The following is a 20151-nucleotide window of genomic DNA, read 5'->3' on the forward strand; positions in this document are numbered from 1 at the left end:
TCTATCTCTCTCTGTGTGCTTTTGCAGTTGGCATTTCTTTGGCTATCACTTTCGTTAGCAGGTAAGCTCACTCTCTCTGTCTCTCGCTGGTCTTCGTTTAACGGTGCATCCAACTCCCAACTCCAACTCTAGCTTGAAGCAGCAGCTTTATTCACTCACGCTCTCACTTGCGCTTTCAACTGCAGTTGAGAGAAACTGAGAACGAAGACCGGAGACGCAAACGTAGCCGTAGAGTTTTTGGCGTTACTTACGCGTCGCAGTGACTTTTTGGGGCTACGCTTTTTTGATTTCGATGTGAAACTGTGTGTGTGTCTGTGTGTGTATGTGTTGTTTCTTTTCGAAATTGTTGGCATATTTTTACAGCTGCTCAAGACGCGCAGTCGCAATTCGTAGATGTGCGTTCATGCCGAGCGGTCGTGGCCTGAACTAGTGCTCCGTTGATCAAACCTCCTAAAGTACACCACGAGAAGTAAAAAATATAAATATTCAAAGTTTCGCGCGTGCCCAACAAAAGTAAAAGTGTCAAAAGTAGTAATAAATTAAAATAAAATTCAGAATTTTTCAAAAATTCTAAAGGCTTATCAACACAAAAAAATCAACAAAATAGTGATACAAAAATTTTGAAAACCATAAATTTTAGTGTCTTCTCTGCATATTTTTTTTCGTATTTATTCCTCTGCAATTTTTCTCTACGAAAATGTTGTAAGAATACAATTGGAACTTGCTGGATTAGCACCTATAATAAATTTATTTTATTTTGGTTTTTTTTTTGTTAACATTTTTTGTGATTTTGTTTTGAGTGAAAGTGAACGATACGCCGCGAAGACGTGCCCAGCCAATTTGATAAGCCAATAATAGAAAAGGAAATCAGATTTCTGAATCATGGGCCTAAAGCAGCCATCGATGCTGCTGCCATGGACGATATTGCTTCTTCTGCTGGGCAGCACTAGGGGAGCCATCGACAAGGACGAAGGCAAGGTGAAGCTCAACATCTCGGCCGCCAGTGTTACGGATAACAATCAAAATCACAATGTCATCAACTTGAGTCTGCACACAGGACTCGTCGATGCGGATCGCGATCTGTCTATCGATTTATCGCGCGCTCAACGTCTGCGCGATAATCTCAACGTGTTCGATTTATCGCAGCTGGCAGCCGCATGGCCAGCCTTGATGGCAGAATCCAAATTGTCCACGAACTGCACCAAGGATATGCGCAGTTATTTTCATGGCCTCACTGAGACCAAAATGTGGGCTATAAAAAGTAAGTGAACACAACAGTGATTTTGCCCCACACCTTCTCTCCAAAGGGAAGTGCAAGGGACTAAAATCAAAATATCTAAAGTATTGTCAGCCGATATTTGCCATATCTTAAAAGCTCAAAGTCTTTTCAGTTTTAACATATTTTTATTAAATTTTTAAACACCAAAACATTGACCAAAACAAGCTAAACAGAAGACAATTATCTCCCCATAAAAAAAAAATAAAGTGTTACAAGTATTTTGGGATATATAGAAAGCTAGTTTATTGATCTTAAACTCCATTTCGAGCTGTAGATAATAAATCCTAGTGCATTGGTTTTCGAAACTTTATTTTTCCATTTAAAAATAAACTTCTTTCTAGTTTTCCATGGACCATTTTGACGCTGTCAATTGCTTTTTGATTTTCCACATATCTCATAGACTGCCTCAACTTTTTCTTTATTTACCAAATGTCATTCGATATTGCGAGACGTTTTTCATATTGTATTTTTCGAAGAATTTTCTTTTTATTTCCTCAATGTTCCAGATTGCGGAACAACACTTCATGAAGACAATAACGTGACATCAGATGCAGTTTGGGTTCTTTTTGATTTGCTAGCAAATTTCTGTAGAATCATGTTCGATGGTGTTGTTTTTGTTGCAGTTCTTGTCGATGTTGCATGTTTTCATGTTGTTTTCGGTGAACAATTAAAAACGGTTTATTCATTGATCTTTCACTTTAGTCATGCTTATGTATCTATGTGTATGTATGTATGGTCTATGGTTATGTATGTGAACGTGCCCCTTTATTCGTTCTGCCTTGTATGTCTATCTGGTTATATCTGTTTGGGCAGCCCATGGCATACAATCTACATAAATGCATGCCACCGCCGCCGCCGCCCAAGGTCGCAATTAAGTTCTTGCCAAAGCCAGCAAACAGCAACAACAACACCAACAACTCAATTGAATTTGCTAGTTTTCATTACAACTTTGCAGTTGTGGTGTTGTTGTTGATATTCGGTTTTTGGTTTTTCAGTTCAGTTTTTCAATTTACAATTTTGGTCAGACAAAATGGTTTAGTCATTATGTCAGCAGTTACAAGCAGATATCAGGGATTGTAATCGTAATGTACATAGCTACATATCATATATTCGTGCCAGAATGACGAATTACGGTTACAGTTCTTTAAAATCTCGATTGATTAACTAACTACTTTGACCTTTCAAATGCTCTATCAACAATTATTCAAAAATTGTAATCCCAACGATCGAAACGAGTTTTCGAGAAGCTTGTGAGCTGCTTGACAATAATTATAATACCCTTTTGGTTAGAGTATAAGTAGATGTATGTACATATATAATATCAAAATATATGTTGTACAACTTGTTTTCCATTGCAATACAAGTCCAAGTCACAGTTTAATGTCTGCCCCTGTTGTGTTATGGCCACGCCCCCGTCCACTGACCAACTTATCGTATCTGGCCAACTCACAATCAGTTGGCAATTGCCGCCACTCTCCCAAAACTAGCAGCATACATGACGGTTATGTAATCAATTAACACAAAACGGCGCTCGAAAAGAAAGATTCAATACATCGTTGACTCCCAACCCCCCCTCACCGCCCTCTCTCCACACAAAAATTTAAATCCAAGAAAAGGAAATGAAATGATATATTTGTTGTTTTCTTTTGCAAAGTTTTCTTTTTTCTTCCGCCACACAAAAATGTGCTAAATTATAGACACCTGTGGACCACTCTCAGCTCTAACACCAAAGACAGGAGGGGGACAAAAAGTGGTGGCCTAAGGGCGGCTGATAGGTGAAAGTCTGAGAAATCCAATTTCAATACTCCAGTGATGTCATAGAGAAATAAGATTCTCAAACAAAAACTCTTCTCTCTCTCTCTCTCTCTCTCTCTCTCTCTCTCTCTCTCTCTCTCTCTCTCTCTAGAGGCAAATCGGAACTGAAGAAACTTTTATGATATTATTAAATTTTGAAATTTGATTTCATTCGAAAGACTTGAACTTTGAATTGGGCTAAACGAAAAAAAACACCAAAAAATTACAAATACCGGTTATTATATAAGGTACCAAAAAGTTATGAATCTCAAGATGTGGAAATTCCCGAAATTTACCAATTTTTAAATGTGTACCAGAAAAATTGGCATCTTTATAAATTGGATATTCCGAATGCACTTGAGTGTGTGATCCCTTGAAAAACAATGTGTCTTCCTATTATCTTTTTGGCCAAGTTAATAAAGATTACCAATTGTCGGATAGTTCTTAAAACTCCGTATGATTGCATGGGTTGGTCTTTTAACCCCTTTTTCGTATTTTTAAAAGGTTTTTGGCCAACTTGCTGGCTGTTTGTGGTAAGATGTCAACACCATTATTATGATCATAACTTTTATTTTCGTTTTCAATTAGTCAACTCTGTGTTTCCCCCCTTTCCACTCTCTCGCTCCCTATCCTCCTCTCCCTTTATTTTGTTTTTTCTCTGTGTTTTTTTTTTTCGATGTTAAAGTGTGTCAATGGTTTTTGTCATTGTCACATGAAGTAAGATTCGTTTTTGAATCGTCGGGTTGGTTGGCGGGGGGGTCTGGCTGGGAGAGGCTGAAGCCGGGCGTTTTCCTGTTCAAAAGCAAGTTTGGGCATCATCCGCTCGAGCTTGGCCAACGCCGTGCAGCTTATTTAACTGGCTCAAATTGTTATTTAAACGTTGGATTTTTCTTTTTTTTTTTTTTTTGTTCATTTTGTTTTGTTTTCTGCACTGGTTTTCTTACAACAGGCGAAACAGACGACAACCAGGCTTGTTGATGGCCAAGATCAATGGCTAATAAATGTTGCCACTTTTTTTTACCTTTTTGCTAACTGAATGTGGCTGCCGTTGCCGCTGTTGCAGCTACGCTCCGTTGCTTTAGCTGATTGCCTGCAGTTCAATTGGCGATATGTGTTGCTTTGACTCGAGTTGAAGGTTAGATCAGGCCACTTGACAAAGCTCATGACGTGGGTAACCGATGGAATTGATTCAGTCTTGAAGTTCTCGGTCAAAAATGCCAAGCATAGTTAAACAGAATTGCAATCGAAATCAATTTCGATTTGATTCGTTTCGATACCAATAACCGTTAACCATAGCGGCTAACCTATGCAAATATTAACTAGTTACATTTGCACTTCAACTTCAAGTTTAACCTTCTCTTCTCTTCAGCTATTGCGAAAAATAGAGAAAGAAAACCAGAAATTTTGTTTGTGGTTTGTTTTTTTTTTCAAATTTTGGTTTCTTCGTCATTTTTTGCGTTTTGTGTGTTTGGATGTCGGCAAAAAGTCTAAGAGGAAATGCAAATATTTGCACTCATCGTCATCGTCAACATCATCATCATCAGCAGCAACGCGATGATAGTGATTTTTGTTAGTTGTATGTGCAAATATGTATTTGCCATCTGCAAACTTCCTCGAAAGCTTTCACAGTGTTCCAGGAAAACTTGGCCAAAACTCTGGAAAGGAAAAACCAAATGCACTAACATCGAACAAAAAAAATGGTCAATAATTTGTTTAGTTTAATTGGCAAATCTCTTAATTTTGACCTCGTCGCTGGCATTTCACTTGCAAATGTGGCAAGACAAGACACACAGCAAATATTCAAAGTGCCGACTAAAATATACCCTGCAAACCTCATAAATTACATGAATTGAACTGTCAAATCTCTTGACTTTTGACTTGTGACTTGCCATGGTTATATGGTATTCCAAAATCAAAACGACTGTCAGCCAAGTGAGGTCTTTGTCTCCATCTATCTATCTGTCCGTCTGTCTGTCTGTCTATTTGTGTCTTTGTCTACTGGCCTGTTTGGTCATTAGTTGGCTACAATGCACAGCAACAATAAATTTGTGTGTCTGTGTAGTTTTTTAGGCCAATATACTTAGCCGACTTAGTTTTTGTTGTTTTTCAAGGAGTAGCAGCAGAAAGGGTAGAAAGATGAGGGGATGGAGTAACAGGCCCCAATTACAGTCTTTGTGCGAAATGAAACGTCACGCAACATAATTTCTACGGCTTTCCCATAAAAGACGAAAACCGATAAAGCAGAAGAAGAGGCAGAAGTAGCAGCAGCAGCAACAACAACAACGGCAACAGTAGACAACAAAATTGCACAACAAACAATAAACACGCTAAGACAACAACAACAATAACAGCAGCAGCAGCAACAACTCTGGTCAGCTAACGAACATCAAAGCTAAGCCATGGCTTATGTAATTTAAGTTTAATTTGATTGTTGCAATGTCTTGCAGTTTTTCTCTCTTTCTCTCTCTCTCCCTCTCTCTCTGTCTCTCGATGTATGTCCCTCTTTCTCACTATCTCTCTCTTTCTTTCTCTATCTTTCTTATTATTGTTCAATGTTTACTTTTTTCATTTTGTTTTATGGCCATGTCTGCTTACTGGCTGCTGTGCGTAATAACGGTTTATTTTATTCATATATTATACCTATATATACATCATATATATGTACATATGTCTATAAACACTTTCAACTTTGACCGACATATGAGATTTATGCATGTTCATTGAAACAAAAGACTTAGGCCACAAACTGTGTGCCCCCATGGCGTATGCGTAATGCCTTAGGTCTTGAGCGTTGTAAACTTGTTCAAATTAACATTTAATACTATCAGAATGGTGTGTGTGTGTGCAGGCGGGGAGGTGTGGAGGGGGTCTTTAAACTAATTAACTTTCAAGTTCAAAAAACACAAAAAACTATAACCAACGACAGTCTGAGGGAATTCTTCCAGCCCAAGTTGCTAGGCCAAGTCGGTTAGTTAAACCTAAACAAGATGTCTTAAAGATTAAAGATTAAAGTCGTTAGTTCAGAGTCAGATGAGAAGTTCATATTGCATTTTTTCTCCCCTGACATGGGCTCTTTTTCAAATCACTCTTAATGCTAATCATCAGCTAAGTCAATGGCCACATAGTTCCGAAGTTTAGTAAAAATATATCCAAAAATATAATTCTGGCGGCGTTTTAGTTGGGCGACCACAATGGAAAAGGCAAGAGTGACGTTAATAAAACTTATTAACTTTTTTGTTTTCTTGACAAATGAGTTAATTAGTTGTCTTAATAGCCAACACAATTATACAATATTAGGTACGTCTTATCTCTCAAAAGATTAACCACTTAGAGTAAGTTTATAAATTTATTAATTTTGTTACTCACAATAATTCATAATACAATTCAAAATTCACTGTCTATGAAATATTTTGACTATTATCTCAAGTTATTCTAATGATCATATCCATTTCATCTAAGTCAAAGAATCATCATATCTTTAAATATCAAGAGATCCTTACTTGATGTTCAGAATCGTAATGTATAAATCCAAATTGATTTCACTATCGATTTTTGAAGGAAGGGAATTTATCAAATTTATTTAATATTATGTAATGTTGTAAAACCAACATATCTTGTGTATATGTAAGTGTTGTTATTCCTACAAAATTAAAGAGATTAGATGTCTTCTGGTAAGCCTACTCGGTTTATTATCTTATTAGATTTCCCATATTCAATTTACTTTATTTATCGCTTGGTTATGTAAATGCAAATTCAATGCTATTGAGACTTCTCACCCCAACTTAAACTCAATCTGAATTGCAAGACATTCAGCCACTTAAAGTTCACTTGTTGGCCTGGCCTAAATAACTCTTGTTATGACGTATGCCAAAATGCGACAATTTGCATTTATATTTGCGTTTGTTGTTATTTTTCTATTAACATGGCGTGTGACCATAACACAGCAGCAACAACAATAATTAAAATTATTAAACACAGAGGCGAATAAATGAATTAAACTTAAACCTAATGACAATTGGACTCTGAATCTTAAAAAAACATTCGAAAGATCATCATGAGATGGCGTTAATATGGTTAATTTGGTTACTGGGAAAACAGAAGGGTAATAGAGCCAAATGCTTAGACAATCATTATCTATGTGTGCTTGTTGTTGTATGTGTGCTATTTTTAAGCCAAATAGTTAAATGGTTTTCAAGTTTAATATACCAATTGGTCTTGGGACTGATTGTTAATCAAGCAATTTCTATGGCTGCAATGCAATGCGATTTGAAGGCTCTCCCCGCCTTGCCTCAGCTTCGCACATATGTGTCCTAACTTATGCCATAACAGTCTGTCATTATCATCATCATATAGCTGAATATATCTAGGCGCTGGCTGGTAATTCGTTTGATTTCATTCGTTTTTGATTTGATTTCATACGCATTTGCATTTGACACTGAAGTCTTAAGTAAAAGTAACTAAAAGACAACGACAACGATGACAACGACAACGACTAATAATATTTCCGTTAGGTAAAAGTCGAAACGTGCCCAAAATTTCAAAAATATATACATATATGTAAGTATGTCTATAGGTATGCCTGCCTGCTCAATCTTTATTTCTCACTCTCTTTCGTCGCATTATGAAATGTTACAAATTTGGGGTTATTGACCATAATTGCAGAGTTCGTTTTTTGGGTGGTCTTAAAGGTTTCTTATGCAATACGAAAGTTGTCCATGAGTGTTTAAGTTACTGCGGTAACAATCAATTAAACTATATACATAAATATAAATGATAATATTGAACCAAAAGTTTCTTACAATTCCTTTATGATAGATAGTAAGTAGTTGGAGCGAAGTCAAGCGAATATTTGCATTTTTAGTTTCTACTAAATCGTCTTATTTATTTTATTCGAATTTGACTTACTCATCTTGTTAATGAACATTCACATTGGCTAATTATTTGACTTTGATGATGTTTCATTTTTAAATTCTATTATATGAATTTGTATGGCTCAGATCCATAGTTGGCATATGTATATGCAAAATGCAACCCTGAGACTGGGTAATAATCGGACAAACATGGACCAAAAATTCAATTCAATTCATTACGCAAAAAAAAAAAAAGAAACTTGCCTGGCCTGACCGGGCTAGGCCGGACCGGGTCTGACCATGCCACGTGTCAGTCGGTCAGCCAGTCAGTCAGTCAGTCAGAGAGAGAAATACCAGTTAGTCACCGCATCAGCTGAAGATGCAGCTGACCTTGTGCTGAATCTCTGTGCAGAGGATAGACGAAAGACAGGCCAAGTCAGTGTGCCTCTTTATATCTCTGTCTGTCTGTCTGTCTGTCCGTCGGTCTGTGTCTTTTAGGTCGCATCTACTACCACTCTCACTCTTGTTGGTTGTTTATTATTATTATTTTCGGTATTATGTGTTGGGGCGTCTGCTTGTTGTTTTTGTTATTCGTTGGGTTTTGGTCTTGGTTTTTACTCAACAGCTAAGCGAAAGCGCCAACGGCAAAATAACAGAAGGGGGAACCAAACAAAATTCGCTGGATTCATTTCAATGTCACTTCCCCCAGCTCTTTGCCCGAATGGTGGGCGCTCGACCCCAGACCCCAGCATTGACATTGAAAACACCTCAGATCTGAATTAACAATTACATAAACTGCAAATGATACAACATAAAATGCCATCCTATACCTACTACATATATGTATATATATATCAACTAGATTCTTCAGGTAGTTAGTTTGATTTGATCAATTTGAGCATCTTCAAGCATAAAATTGCTCAAGCAACTTGCACGTTTATTTTTTAATTTTTTTCTTCTCTGTTTTATTACTTTTAATATTATGAATTTTATTATGTGACTCAATTAGGCAACAACCGCAGACAAACAAAATAAAAAAATGTTAAAAAATTGTTATAAAATACACGCACATAAACACACAACACGCTGTAATTAATAACCAAGAGGACTAGGCTGACTTTCATCGAGCCGACATTTTGAATACCCTTGCCTATTTTCTTACTCATGTCATGACACGATATTTTTCATGAAATGGAAATATGAAAATCTCTTAATTTAGGCTTCATCGAGCCGACATTTTGAATACCCTTGCCTATTTTCTTACTCATGTCATGAACACGATATTTTTCATGAAATGGAAATATGAAAATCTCTTAATTTAGGCTCTAATCAGAAAAGTTTATCGTTTTTTGAATAAATCTCTATTATTAAAAAACTATAATATTATATAATATTCGATCTTACATTTGTCTCTTTGAATAAAGATATTCTTCTCAATCTTTGTTCTCAATAAATTATTATCTAGACTTTAGAAAATAAGAGAATATTTATAAAACAAAAAATTACAAATATTTCTTTCTTGTCATTTACAAACATTTATATTACAGTGAAAATATAATAGTTGAGGTCTCATAACATATACAATTATATTTTTGCAAATTTGTATTGAAGTCTATAACCGATAATGGATATGTTCTCGTTTCCGGGACGATTTCAAATGCAAATCGATAACAGTTCCGCCTTATTCTCGATTCCCAGTGAAATGTCAATCGTTTTCGCTTTCGAAGTTAAGTTCGAAACATTTTTGTTGTGCCTACTATTTCAGCTTACAGGGTTGCCAAGATTTTTAATTATTTTGGTATGAATTTGGTTTTGTGTGGAAAACCTGAGAAAAATATCACGTTACTGTAAATGGATTCTAAACTAATTTGATTCTAGGCCCAACTAATGAAATTAATATTCTAAACATTTAATTTACATTGAAGTTCAATTTGTTATAAAGTAAGATAAAGGCATTTCGAATACAAGAACAGGTCAATTCCATTTTGATGTTCGACATGTTTTCCTATTTAAAGGATCGAATTCATTTACATATCTATTAACTATACCATATATGGTAAGTGCAACGTGATCGTATTAATGAGAAACTTAGGAATTACCTTTAATTTTACTGACTAAAAAGCGGACGATTTGAAAGCAATGCCAGACATTTAAGATATTACTAGTCGTTCCTCATCAAATCACAAGACTATTGACTATTACAAGTGTAATATAGATATATGGCTAAGTTATTTTATTATGAGATCTTCGACTATTCTCAGCCAATATGTTTGTTGACGATATAAGATTTACCAAGAAAACAAACCCAAACAAATGTCTTTCGGGAATATTTTTAAGTCTTACGACTTTGTAAACTTTCTTTGGTTACACTGATATGATCATTTGTTTCGACAAATTTGTCATATTTCTGTTGGTCGAACATGAGGAAGTTTTTGGGCATTTTGGTTTGTTATTTCATTGTTTGTTTTATACACAAATATTTAACAAATCTACAACACACGCCTTTAATGTATGCCCATTAGCTTGCTTAGAGTCCAACGACTCTTTTTTTCCCCCTCCTCATTATTATTATTATTATTTTTTTTGGCAAAGGGTTCTAATGAGAAAGATACATAAATGTTGGAGTTAACATACAAGTGCCCATAACTCACACATACATATGTACATATGTATGAGTATGATAGTTAACAAGAGGAAATGGCTATGAGTTCTAGGTAATGAGGCGAAAATAAGATTGGATATATACACGCCACATTGACAAATCTAAGACTACTATATATGGTTCAGTTGCTGATCAAGGATGTACATACATATATGTATATATGGTTGTTGGGTCTTATCATCACCTCCACATTCCTCTACAAGGTTATAATTGAGTTTAATTGCTTAATTAGTTAGAGAAGAAGCAAATCAAGAATGTTAAGTGAACTTATCAAGTCAATACTAATAAACAGATTATCATGATGACGTTGCTAATGGTGATGATGATGATGATCATCATCTTGATGAAGAGCATATTATATTTGCTGTAACTAAACAACAGCTACGAATCTCAAGTACAAAGTGAAAAACATGGTACTTACACACACAAAAAGTCAAGTTCATCATTGCAACTGGCAATAAGTTTAAAACGAGCATTAATACAAATTCTTTTTCAATATCTATCTGTCCTCTTCTCTCCTCTCCAGCCATGTTTTTTTTTTTTCTTTTTTGACAATTTGTTTATTTTTTTATCATTCCTGCATACTATTGATTTTTATAATTATTAACCATTAACCAATGTATGAGAGAGCGAGAGAAGATGGGGGGTTTGGTAGTGGCGCCCATCATTGAAAAGTCTGTGCAAACAATTCGTGTGCTTTGGGTGAGTCCAAAAAAGCAAAAATTAACTGCATGATATACGCGTAAAGAAAAGAGAAAGAGAGATTATTATATATAGATAAATAGATAAATATGCATAGGCTCATAGACATTAATTATGGCCAAAATGTCAATACTCTACAAAAGATAAATCGGTTTTCAATCACTACCGATTACAAAAGGCTATGCGGAGGATTGAGTTAGAACATGTAAAGGAATGTATGTACGGAGTTCATAAGTTCATAAAAGGACACCAAAATAAACTAAATGTTTCAAATTTGAAAGTAACTGTAACAAAAATTCTTAAACTTTTGTTTAAACAAGTCTTCAGGCTTAATTAGCTCTTATTAGCTGAGTTTGCTAAAAACTCCAATCTTCAGTGCTAAAACCAGTTGTGAATCATAAGTAACTAAACCGAAAGAAGGTTTTGATTGTTTGAAACTTTATCCCATATACCTTGTGGACCCGTTTAACTGTGTTAGAGTATGGATCAATTTGTCATGTGGGCAATTTTGTTTATATTATGGTTACGATGGCGATTACGGTTACGGTTACGGTTACGAGTTCTGACGCATTTTGTTTTGTATTTTAATTGCAACCGTTTACATTTGAGACGCGTAGCCAGTAGATACATATACACAAAGTACTATAATACATACATACATATATACATGTATCCATTTGGCCAACCTTTCGCAATCCGCCCAATATCACCATACCATAGAGGCAAATAATGTGAATAGATAGATATTATTGTATGTGTATAATGATAACTATTAATAATATTTATTAATTTCAGTTGTTGTTGTTGTTGTTAATATTTTCGACATAGCCTTTAATGTTTTAGTTGTTTTCTTCTTTTTTTTCGTCCCCAAGTGTTAAGCTTATTATAAATAATTTTTATTGTTGATGTTGCCCGCATTTCATCAATCAAAAAAAATTTCAACAGTTTTGTCACTGCCACACCCAAAGTTTGTTTAAATTTTGTCATTTGTAGTTGTAGTTGTCGCTGCTGTTGTTTTGTTTTTGTTGTTTTGGCTTTGTTTTTTGTCTTTTTTGTTTAAATGTTCACAGTTTTGTTTGCTTTGTCCTACCTTCCAAACAACATATTATATTTGTCTACGCTTTTTAGATGATGAGGCTTACTTCATCTTGAGGGTTATGATAGCTCTTCAAAATGCAAATTACAAATATTCCAATGTAGTAAATACATCTAGGTACATACATTTCTATATATGTACATATGTACATCCTGATTAAAAAATCTACAGTATTAAAAACTAATATTTCATTTATTCGATGTAGTTTTTTGGCATTGCATCAAAATACAATTCATTTATGGGATTCCATGTTTGGCTTAAAAACTTCTTTAGATTATAAATGGTTTGATTTTCTTAATTATTTAATTTATAGTTAGTTCTACAAACATTTCACTCAATTAGACTTTTTAACCGATCTGTTTCAAGAAATTATTCCATATCCAGTAAGAAAAAAGAACTTAAGCTGATGGGGTACGGCACACTTTTTCAGATATATAGACGAACATGGGTATATCGATTCGGATCAAGAATATACATATGTACAATGTGACATAAAAGTCGCCTCTTTCTCTGATTTATAAACATTTGCAAGAGTATATAATAATCAGGTCATTTGCCATGTTTCAACAAAATTGATCTTTATTTTATGTATCTTGCTTCAAAAGATATTGATTTAGCCTTTTTAGTCAATGTGGATTAGTCATAAACTCATCTAGAAAACTATAAACTATATAATAAACTCATCACTAATTTCAGTAATTTTGCGATAAGGCATTTTGTCAGTATGAGGAGTTTTGGATATTTACGACCATTTCAAAGACTCACTCGTTGCTGAAAAAAGTTACAAATTATTTTAAATACTTTCATTTTATGAGATGTCCAGACGAACAGGACTTCCCTCCTCGGATCCGTCAATGATTTCAGTCATAAAAATATTAAAATTTCATTTTCTGAGTTCGAGATTTGGAAATGAACCTGCTTTACAATTGAAAAGGATTCGGAAACGAGAAAATTTCTTAAATGAAAATTGTTTGAGAAACGAGAAATCGTTTTCCCTCATCTAGCATGTTAAGCGAATTTGTGAGTTGCCATAAATCATGGATAAGTTGATATATTTATTTCAGCTATGGCTTACCTAGGAAAATACTCTCAATGACATTCTACTTAGCCAAGTCACTAGATTAGTCTCATCTTTCGCAGAGAAGTCAACTTATATATTTGAGTCTAAGGAGGCAATTTAGCTTTTTAATTTTACCTTTATTAAGCACTATCTTTGGTTAGTTATCATGTTTATAGTTCATGAAATGTATTATAAATATTAAATACTTTACAAGTAGCTACACTTATCTAGTTATCACTTACACTAGTTAGTAGTGCATATTATTTCCTTAATTGTTGTTGTTGTTATAACAAAAGTTTTTCAAATAAATATTTTAAGTCTCTTTGCATTACTGTCAAAGTGACCTTCTCTGGCGTTGACAAGAATACACAAATATAAATAATATGTACATGATCAAAATCAAAATCTCTTGATGTTGGTTTTCGGTAGCTTTTTTGTGTTGTTTTTTTTTTTTTTTTTTAGATCGGATGTCTCTGGCATCTGGTATATGGCATAAGGCAAATGGGTGACTGTGGCTGGCAATCGAGCTCAGTCATGTTCAGTGGCTGTCACCTTGATAACTATTTTGTTGCCCCATCTTTGTGATCTTTGTATGTGCTACCAAAAAAAGAAAAGAAAAAAACGACCAAGCCAACAAAATTGGTTGGTTTCTTTATGTGTGTGTGTGTTAAACGCCTGAATGACACGTTCAATTGAACATGAGTGAGACCAAACAACAATTAAATACAAAATTAAACGCAAATGAATCAACTGCCCCAGAAGAAGTCATGATGAAATGCAGCTCTAACTAATCAAATGACCTTAATCGACAATTAAAATGAAACCATAAAAGTTACAACTTTTGAAATGAATGCCAAATGTGTTTTTAGTTAACCTCTCCCTCTCCGTCCACCTTTCCACTACACACTCCACAGTTAACTTTGCCTAACCCATTTCATTGCCACAATATGCCAATCACAAAATCTCTCTTGGTCAAGGCCTTTCTTCATCTCTCTCCCTTTCTCCTCTTGGCATTGCAATGTGGCTTGTTCGAGAGTGCAAGAGATAGAGAGAGACGAAATGAGTTTTCCCAAAAATCATGTAAGAGTTTTGCATTTTTAAGGGGAAAAACATGTTAGATAAATGGCAAAGGGAAAATGCCAAAATGCAACAAACAGTCGACTTTGATGTTACCCCTTACAATCGAAAACTTTGAATTTCTGTAATCTATCTGTCCGTTTGCATATACCCATTTCAATCCATGTTGTTGGATGCTGGGTATAACCAAAAACAAAAGCCAAAAGCCAAATACCCAAGACAACCGAAAAAGATTGCAGGCGAAACAGGTTCCACATTTTGACCAGCTTCAATCTCTTGCATGCCTTGGTCGTAACTGGTTACAAGACAACAACAGCAAATAAATCAAAAAACCAAAAAGGAGATTACTTCAATACATACGATATATAGTATATATATACATACTTGGGTGTGTATTTGTTTCAGTAGATTTTTGTACACTGCATTTTTTAGAGTCTTGTACACTTGACACACAAGTTTAAAACTAATTTGTGGCTCTAATAAGAGTATTAATATTGGCAAGTAACTGTAATAGTCCCAAATTGGAATTATTTTCCAATTATCTAGGACCCTAAACATTTTGAAAATCAATTTTGGATAATAGAAATTTCAAATAAATATACAAAACTGTTTGTTGGCCAAATCGAGATCTATAAATTGCGATGTATAAGCTTTTACTTCATTTTTATATATTTTAGATTTTTTTCAAAATTACTTTTTAAATTTGAGTGGTAAAATAAAACCTAGATTTTTCTCAAAAATATTAATGAAAATAATTAATAGCTTAAATGTATAAAATGCATAAATAAAAGTAACAAATAACTTGTAAGGCTAAAAAATTTCATTTAAATTTGAGAATATAATCGAAGACAGATATCCACAACACTCTAAATTAGTTCACAGATTAGCATAACTTTCGATAGATTTTTATCAAAAAAAAAAAGGGAAAAGGGAAAAGGGGGAAGGGGAAACACAAATCTGATGATCTGTAGATGATCCGGACATTGATTGTAGCGACTTCAATGGGTCGATGATGCTGCACGATATACAAAGATGATGAAAATGGAGATGGGGCATGGGCAAGGGGTTTGGGGATTGGAAATTGGTTGGGTTGGCCACTCGAATGCTTGTGGCAGCAACTGTTACATAACTTAAAAAAACGAGACTGTGTGTGTTTATGTGTGAGATGCAGTTCAACAATTTGTTTAATGCCATTCTCCTGATGTGTTTATGTTTTGTTTTCCTTTCATTATTATGTTTTTAATGTAATTGTATGTTTAATTTTGCGTTTTTTGCACAGTGGACGATGCTTCCGGTCATTACACATCCGGTTTCTTCTATGGTAACAACTATTGGATGGGTTCGTTGGCCCTTTGCGATGCCATTGACGATGCCATCGATTCGGATTCCAGCAAGGACACCAGTAACACCAAAAGCAACAACAACAATGGATTGCCCTTCGCCAAGGCCCACACCCAGGCCTATAGCAGTGTATCCAATGCTCCGCCACCGTTTCTTCCTGGCTTCTATGTGATCAAAATGCAGTTAAATGAGACGTTGCCAACTTATGTGGTAAGTGAAAGGCAGGGATCTACTTCTCGGTGTAGGACAACCTCCTTCATGGCTTCTTGTTTGTTATCCGAATTGCAGCTGCGCACCATTTATGTGGGCATGTGTCTGCCCTCCAGCTGCAGCATTCCCGATGTCCATCTGATGACCAATCATGCCCATTTGACTGTACCCACCCGGGAATTGGTGGTGCTGGATATACGAGTGCCAACCGACAAGGAGTTTAACATTTGGTCGGACAAGACCTTTTGTTTGTTAGTGTAAGTTTACCTTCCATCTGAGTTCCGTATTCCGAAATTCACTTTCAAAAGCATAATTGTGCCCGATCGGCGACGCTAATGATCTGGTTAAATATGCATTAACATATTGTGTGAATTGTGTGAAAGGGAAAGCTATGCATGGCCATGCCTTCCAATTAACAAGTATTAAATCTCCCAATCTCTCCCTCTTGTCCACGAACTCTTTGCAGTGTTGTGTCGAGCATAGTTTTGGGCTTGATTTGCTGTGGCACACTCTATGAGATCTATTTGACGCGACGCCTGCAGGAGGCACTGCGTCGCCAGGACAAGGAAATGATGAACAATAGTGAGACCAGCTCGGGAATCGGGTGTGCCTCATCCGATTACAGCGACACAATGATGGCCCACGATGACCCGCTGAAGCAATCTTCCCATACGCAATCGAACTCGCTGAAGCAATTGGACCAACTGGTCCTGAATTTGCCGCCTCCATTGAGCAATGGCGGCGACAATGACAGCGGCAATGGACATCATGAGCACGAGCATGATCACGATCACCATCATGGCAGTAATAACAATAGCAACTCGGACGAACATCTCGAGGGGCATCTGCATGAGCCCGAAAAGCTGAGCATCTACTCGGAGTTGCTGCTCTCCTTCTCGGCCATTACCAATTTCAATGCGATCTGTGATCGGAATGTGGGTGCCGACACGATACCCTGCATTCACGGATTACGCGCCTTCAGCATGGCCTGGGTGATATTGGGCCACACCTGCATTGTGGTCTTCAAGTATTCCGACAATATGGAAATGCGCAAAGAGGTGGAACAGAATTTCTTCTTCCAGGCCGTCACCAATGGTCCGTTCAGTGTCGATACGTTCTTCTTTATTAGCGGATTTCTCATCTCGTATCTGTATTTCCGGACCAATGCCAAGGGCAAGCTCAATAAGCTGAGCAAAGGTGCAAATGAATTCACCGCCGGAACGGCTCACTTTTTGGGTTTAGTTGCCTATCGGTTTATGCGTCTAACCGCTCCATATATTTTCGTCCTGGGCGTCGTTCAGGTGACAATGAAATATTTGGCTACCTATTCCATCTTTGATCCCCCGACTATGGATCACATTACCTGCCCGGACTATTGGTGGCGTAATATTCTATATATAAACACACTATTTCCAGTTGATGAAATGGTAAGTAACTATTCGTGCATACATATAACCATATTCGCTTAAAACGACATCAGTGTGGGGCGATTTAGTTAATCAGAGATCGGAAATTATTATGACTCTTAAAACTGCAATTTAGTTTTAAATTTACCATGCGCCTACTTGATATCTCGAGTTGAATAAACCCCGACACAGAAAAGAAAACCTGACAAAAAACTTGTTTGCATTCTCTTTTCAACGTAAAACTTTAAATGCAATATAAAATTAAATTAAATTTTACGACATACATATATATGTATTATTAAATTAATATATATTTGGCATTTTTTGTATTTACAAAAGTTATAGTAACCCAGTTTTTGATCGCATTAAGGAAATTGATAAAATTAAAACACGTTTCGGGGACATCTCCTGAGATTATAGTAGATTACACCTTTGCCTTTCATAATCAAACGGAGGGAAGAGGTTAATTTTATCCGACAAAATTAAAGTAGCAGGTGTAGAGAAAACAATTTCAATGCCAATCCCATCTAGAGCAAGTATGAAGATTTGTAAACCGACAACTAAACAACAACAAAGTTGACCGCTAGGTGCGCTAAAGTGCTTGTAAGCAGTAAAAGTGGTTTAAACTCCTAACTAGGTACTTAAAATTTTGTTTCTTATGTTTGTTTTTTGCTATCCACTATAGTGTATGCTCTGGAGCTGGTATCTGGCAAATGATACACAATTCTATATGATCGGCGCCATCATTTTGATTGTGGGCGTGCGTCACTTTAAGCTGTCTGCGATAACAACATTGATATTCTTGGTGCTCTCATGGATAACCACAGCCGTTATAGCCTTCACGAACAATCATCGGCCCAATACCGATGATCCATTGGCTCTCTTCGATAAGATATATGACAAACCTTGGACTCGTTTGGGCCCCTATCTTATTGGCATGGCCGTGGGCTGGATTCTCTTCAGGACAAATTGTAAGATCCGTTTGCCCAAATTGACAGTGGCCACCGCCTGGATATTGGCCATGTTGAATCTGTTTCTGCTGGTCTTTGGACTGTATCGGGCCGATCTGTCACAGTTCACGGCTGCTGCCTATAGCTCGTTGAGTCACTCGGCATGGGCGCTGTCGTTGGCCTGGATAACAATAGCCTGCTCTACGGGCTATGGCGGTTATATTAACTCATTGCTGTCGGCCCCCTGCCTGTATCCCTTCTCAAGGGTCACCTATTGTGCTTACCTAGTGCATCCCATTGTCATACGCTCTATGGCACTCAACTCGGATGCTCCGCTTCATTTGGGAGGAGACATGATGGTGGGTCAACACAATAATTAAGCAATTTTACTTATTTAAATAATCAATTTTTGACAATTTCCTTTGCAGGTTGTCATGTTCTTTGGCCTGACAGTGATTTCTTATTTCCTATCATTTGCTGTCTCCATGTCCTTTGAGGCGCCAGTTGTCACAATGCTGAAAATCTTGTCACCTAGTCGAAAGAAACGTCTCGCTTAAGTTTGCAAAAATGCTTGTAAATTTGTAAAATCTATGTCTTTTCCCGTTTATTTATGCATAATATCATCTATATTCCTATGTATATCAAAGCAATGTCCACATATTTATCGCATCAATTCATACATAACCTCACTTTCACTATGTACTTTCTACTTTTTACTTTTTCGCTCCTCCTTACTATTTCTTCTTCATACATTCATACATATATTTGCCTTAATTCTACAATTTCAACTCCTTTAATTTTTTTTTTTTGTTTAATTATATGTATCGTGTTTCTTAATGTGTACATTTTAGTCTTTTAATTTATTCCAAAGGTTTGGAACAATTTTTGTGCGTGACGAAAACTTATACATAGTACTTAATAGTTAATAATTATAAAACGAACACAAAATCTCTAGTACCTAATTTTATAAATTCATATTGTATATATATATACACTATATGATACACACTATATATTGTTATGTATGTATAAAATAAAAACGAAAACGTTTAAATAAAAACTGCTACCAAATGAAAACCAAGAAGCATTATTTAAAAAGCAAATTGAATTGTAACGTTCCACAAAGCTATTGCGAACCAGTTTATGGAACCGGAACAATGTTCCGTTTACGGTCACATTGTTGCAAATACTAAATTTTTAAAATTTAAATTTTTTGTTATTGAAATCTTTTGACTATTTTAAGTCGATACTTTAATATTACATTATAAAATTATAATTATAATTATACATACTAAAGAAATCTGATGTAATTTTCTCTTAGACTTTCGTTGCCGTTTCTACACGAATTCACTTTATTTTAAAATTTTTGGATTGGATTCGTGTCCTGAGATTGTTACAATTTTGGCGGTCAATGCAATTATTGGGAAATAGTGATGTTTTATGTGCTTCGGTGTCATTGTCTTGTTTTTAAATTACTTACACTCGAATCCATAATTGAATTGCCACTGTGCCTAACGATTCGACTCACATTTGAGACAAAAGGGATGTGTTCTTCATTACCAAACCAGTTTAACCAATTTAAATCGTTTTATTTATTTTTTTTTTTTTTTTGTATCGCCGATGATGTTGTTTGAAATAATGTCAATAATGTGGTTTTAAAGCAGTTATTCAAATTTATACCCGCGTAACGGATAAGTGTTGGTCAGTGCTGCAAAAGTATCGCA

General features: G+C 35.6%; 1 protein-coding gene across 1 annotated transcript; it reads left to right on the top strand.

Moving 5' to 3' along the window:
- Nucleotides 1-597: 597 nt before the first annotated feature.
- LOC6652902 lies at nt 598-19504 on the top strand. The gene is made up of 6 exons (XM_002075363.4): nt 598-1261; nt 15800-16071; nt 16150-16328; nt 16538-17498; nt 18163-18786; nt 18856-19504. Exons 1-6 carry the CDS (start codon nt 883-885, stop codon nt 18982-18984), a joined length of 2544 nt encoding a protein of 847 aa, XP_002075399.1. The 5' UTR covers nt 598-882; the 3' UTR covers nt 18985-19504.
- The last annotated feature ends 647 nt before the right edge of the window (nt 19505-20151 follow it).

The sequence above is a fragment of the Drosophila willistoni genome (assembly GCF_018902025.1).
Source record: "Drosophila willistoni isolate 14030-0811.24 chromosome XL unlocalized genomic scaffold, UCI_dwil_1.1 Seg142, whole genome shotgun sequence".
In the NCBI taxonomy this organism is placed as follows: Eukaryota; Metazoa; Arthropoda; class Insecta; order Diptera; family Drosophilidae; genus Drosophila; species Drosophila willistoni.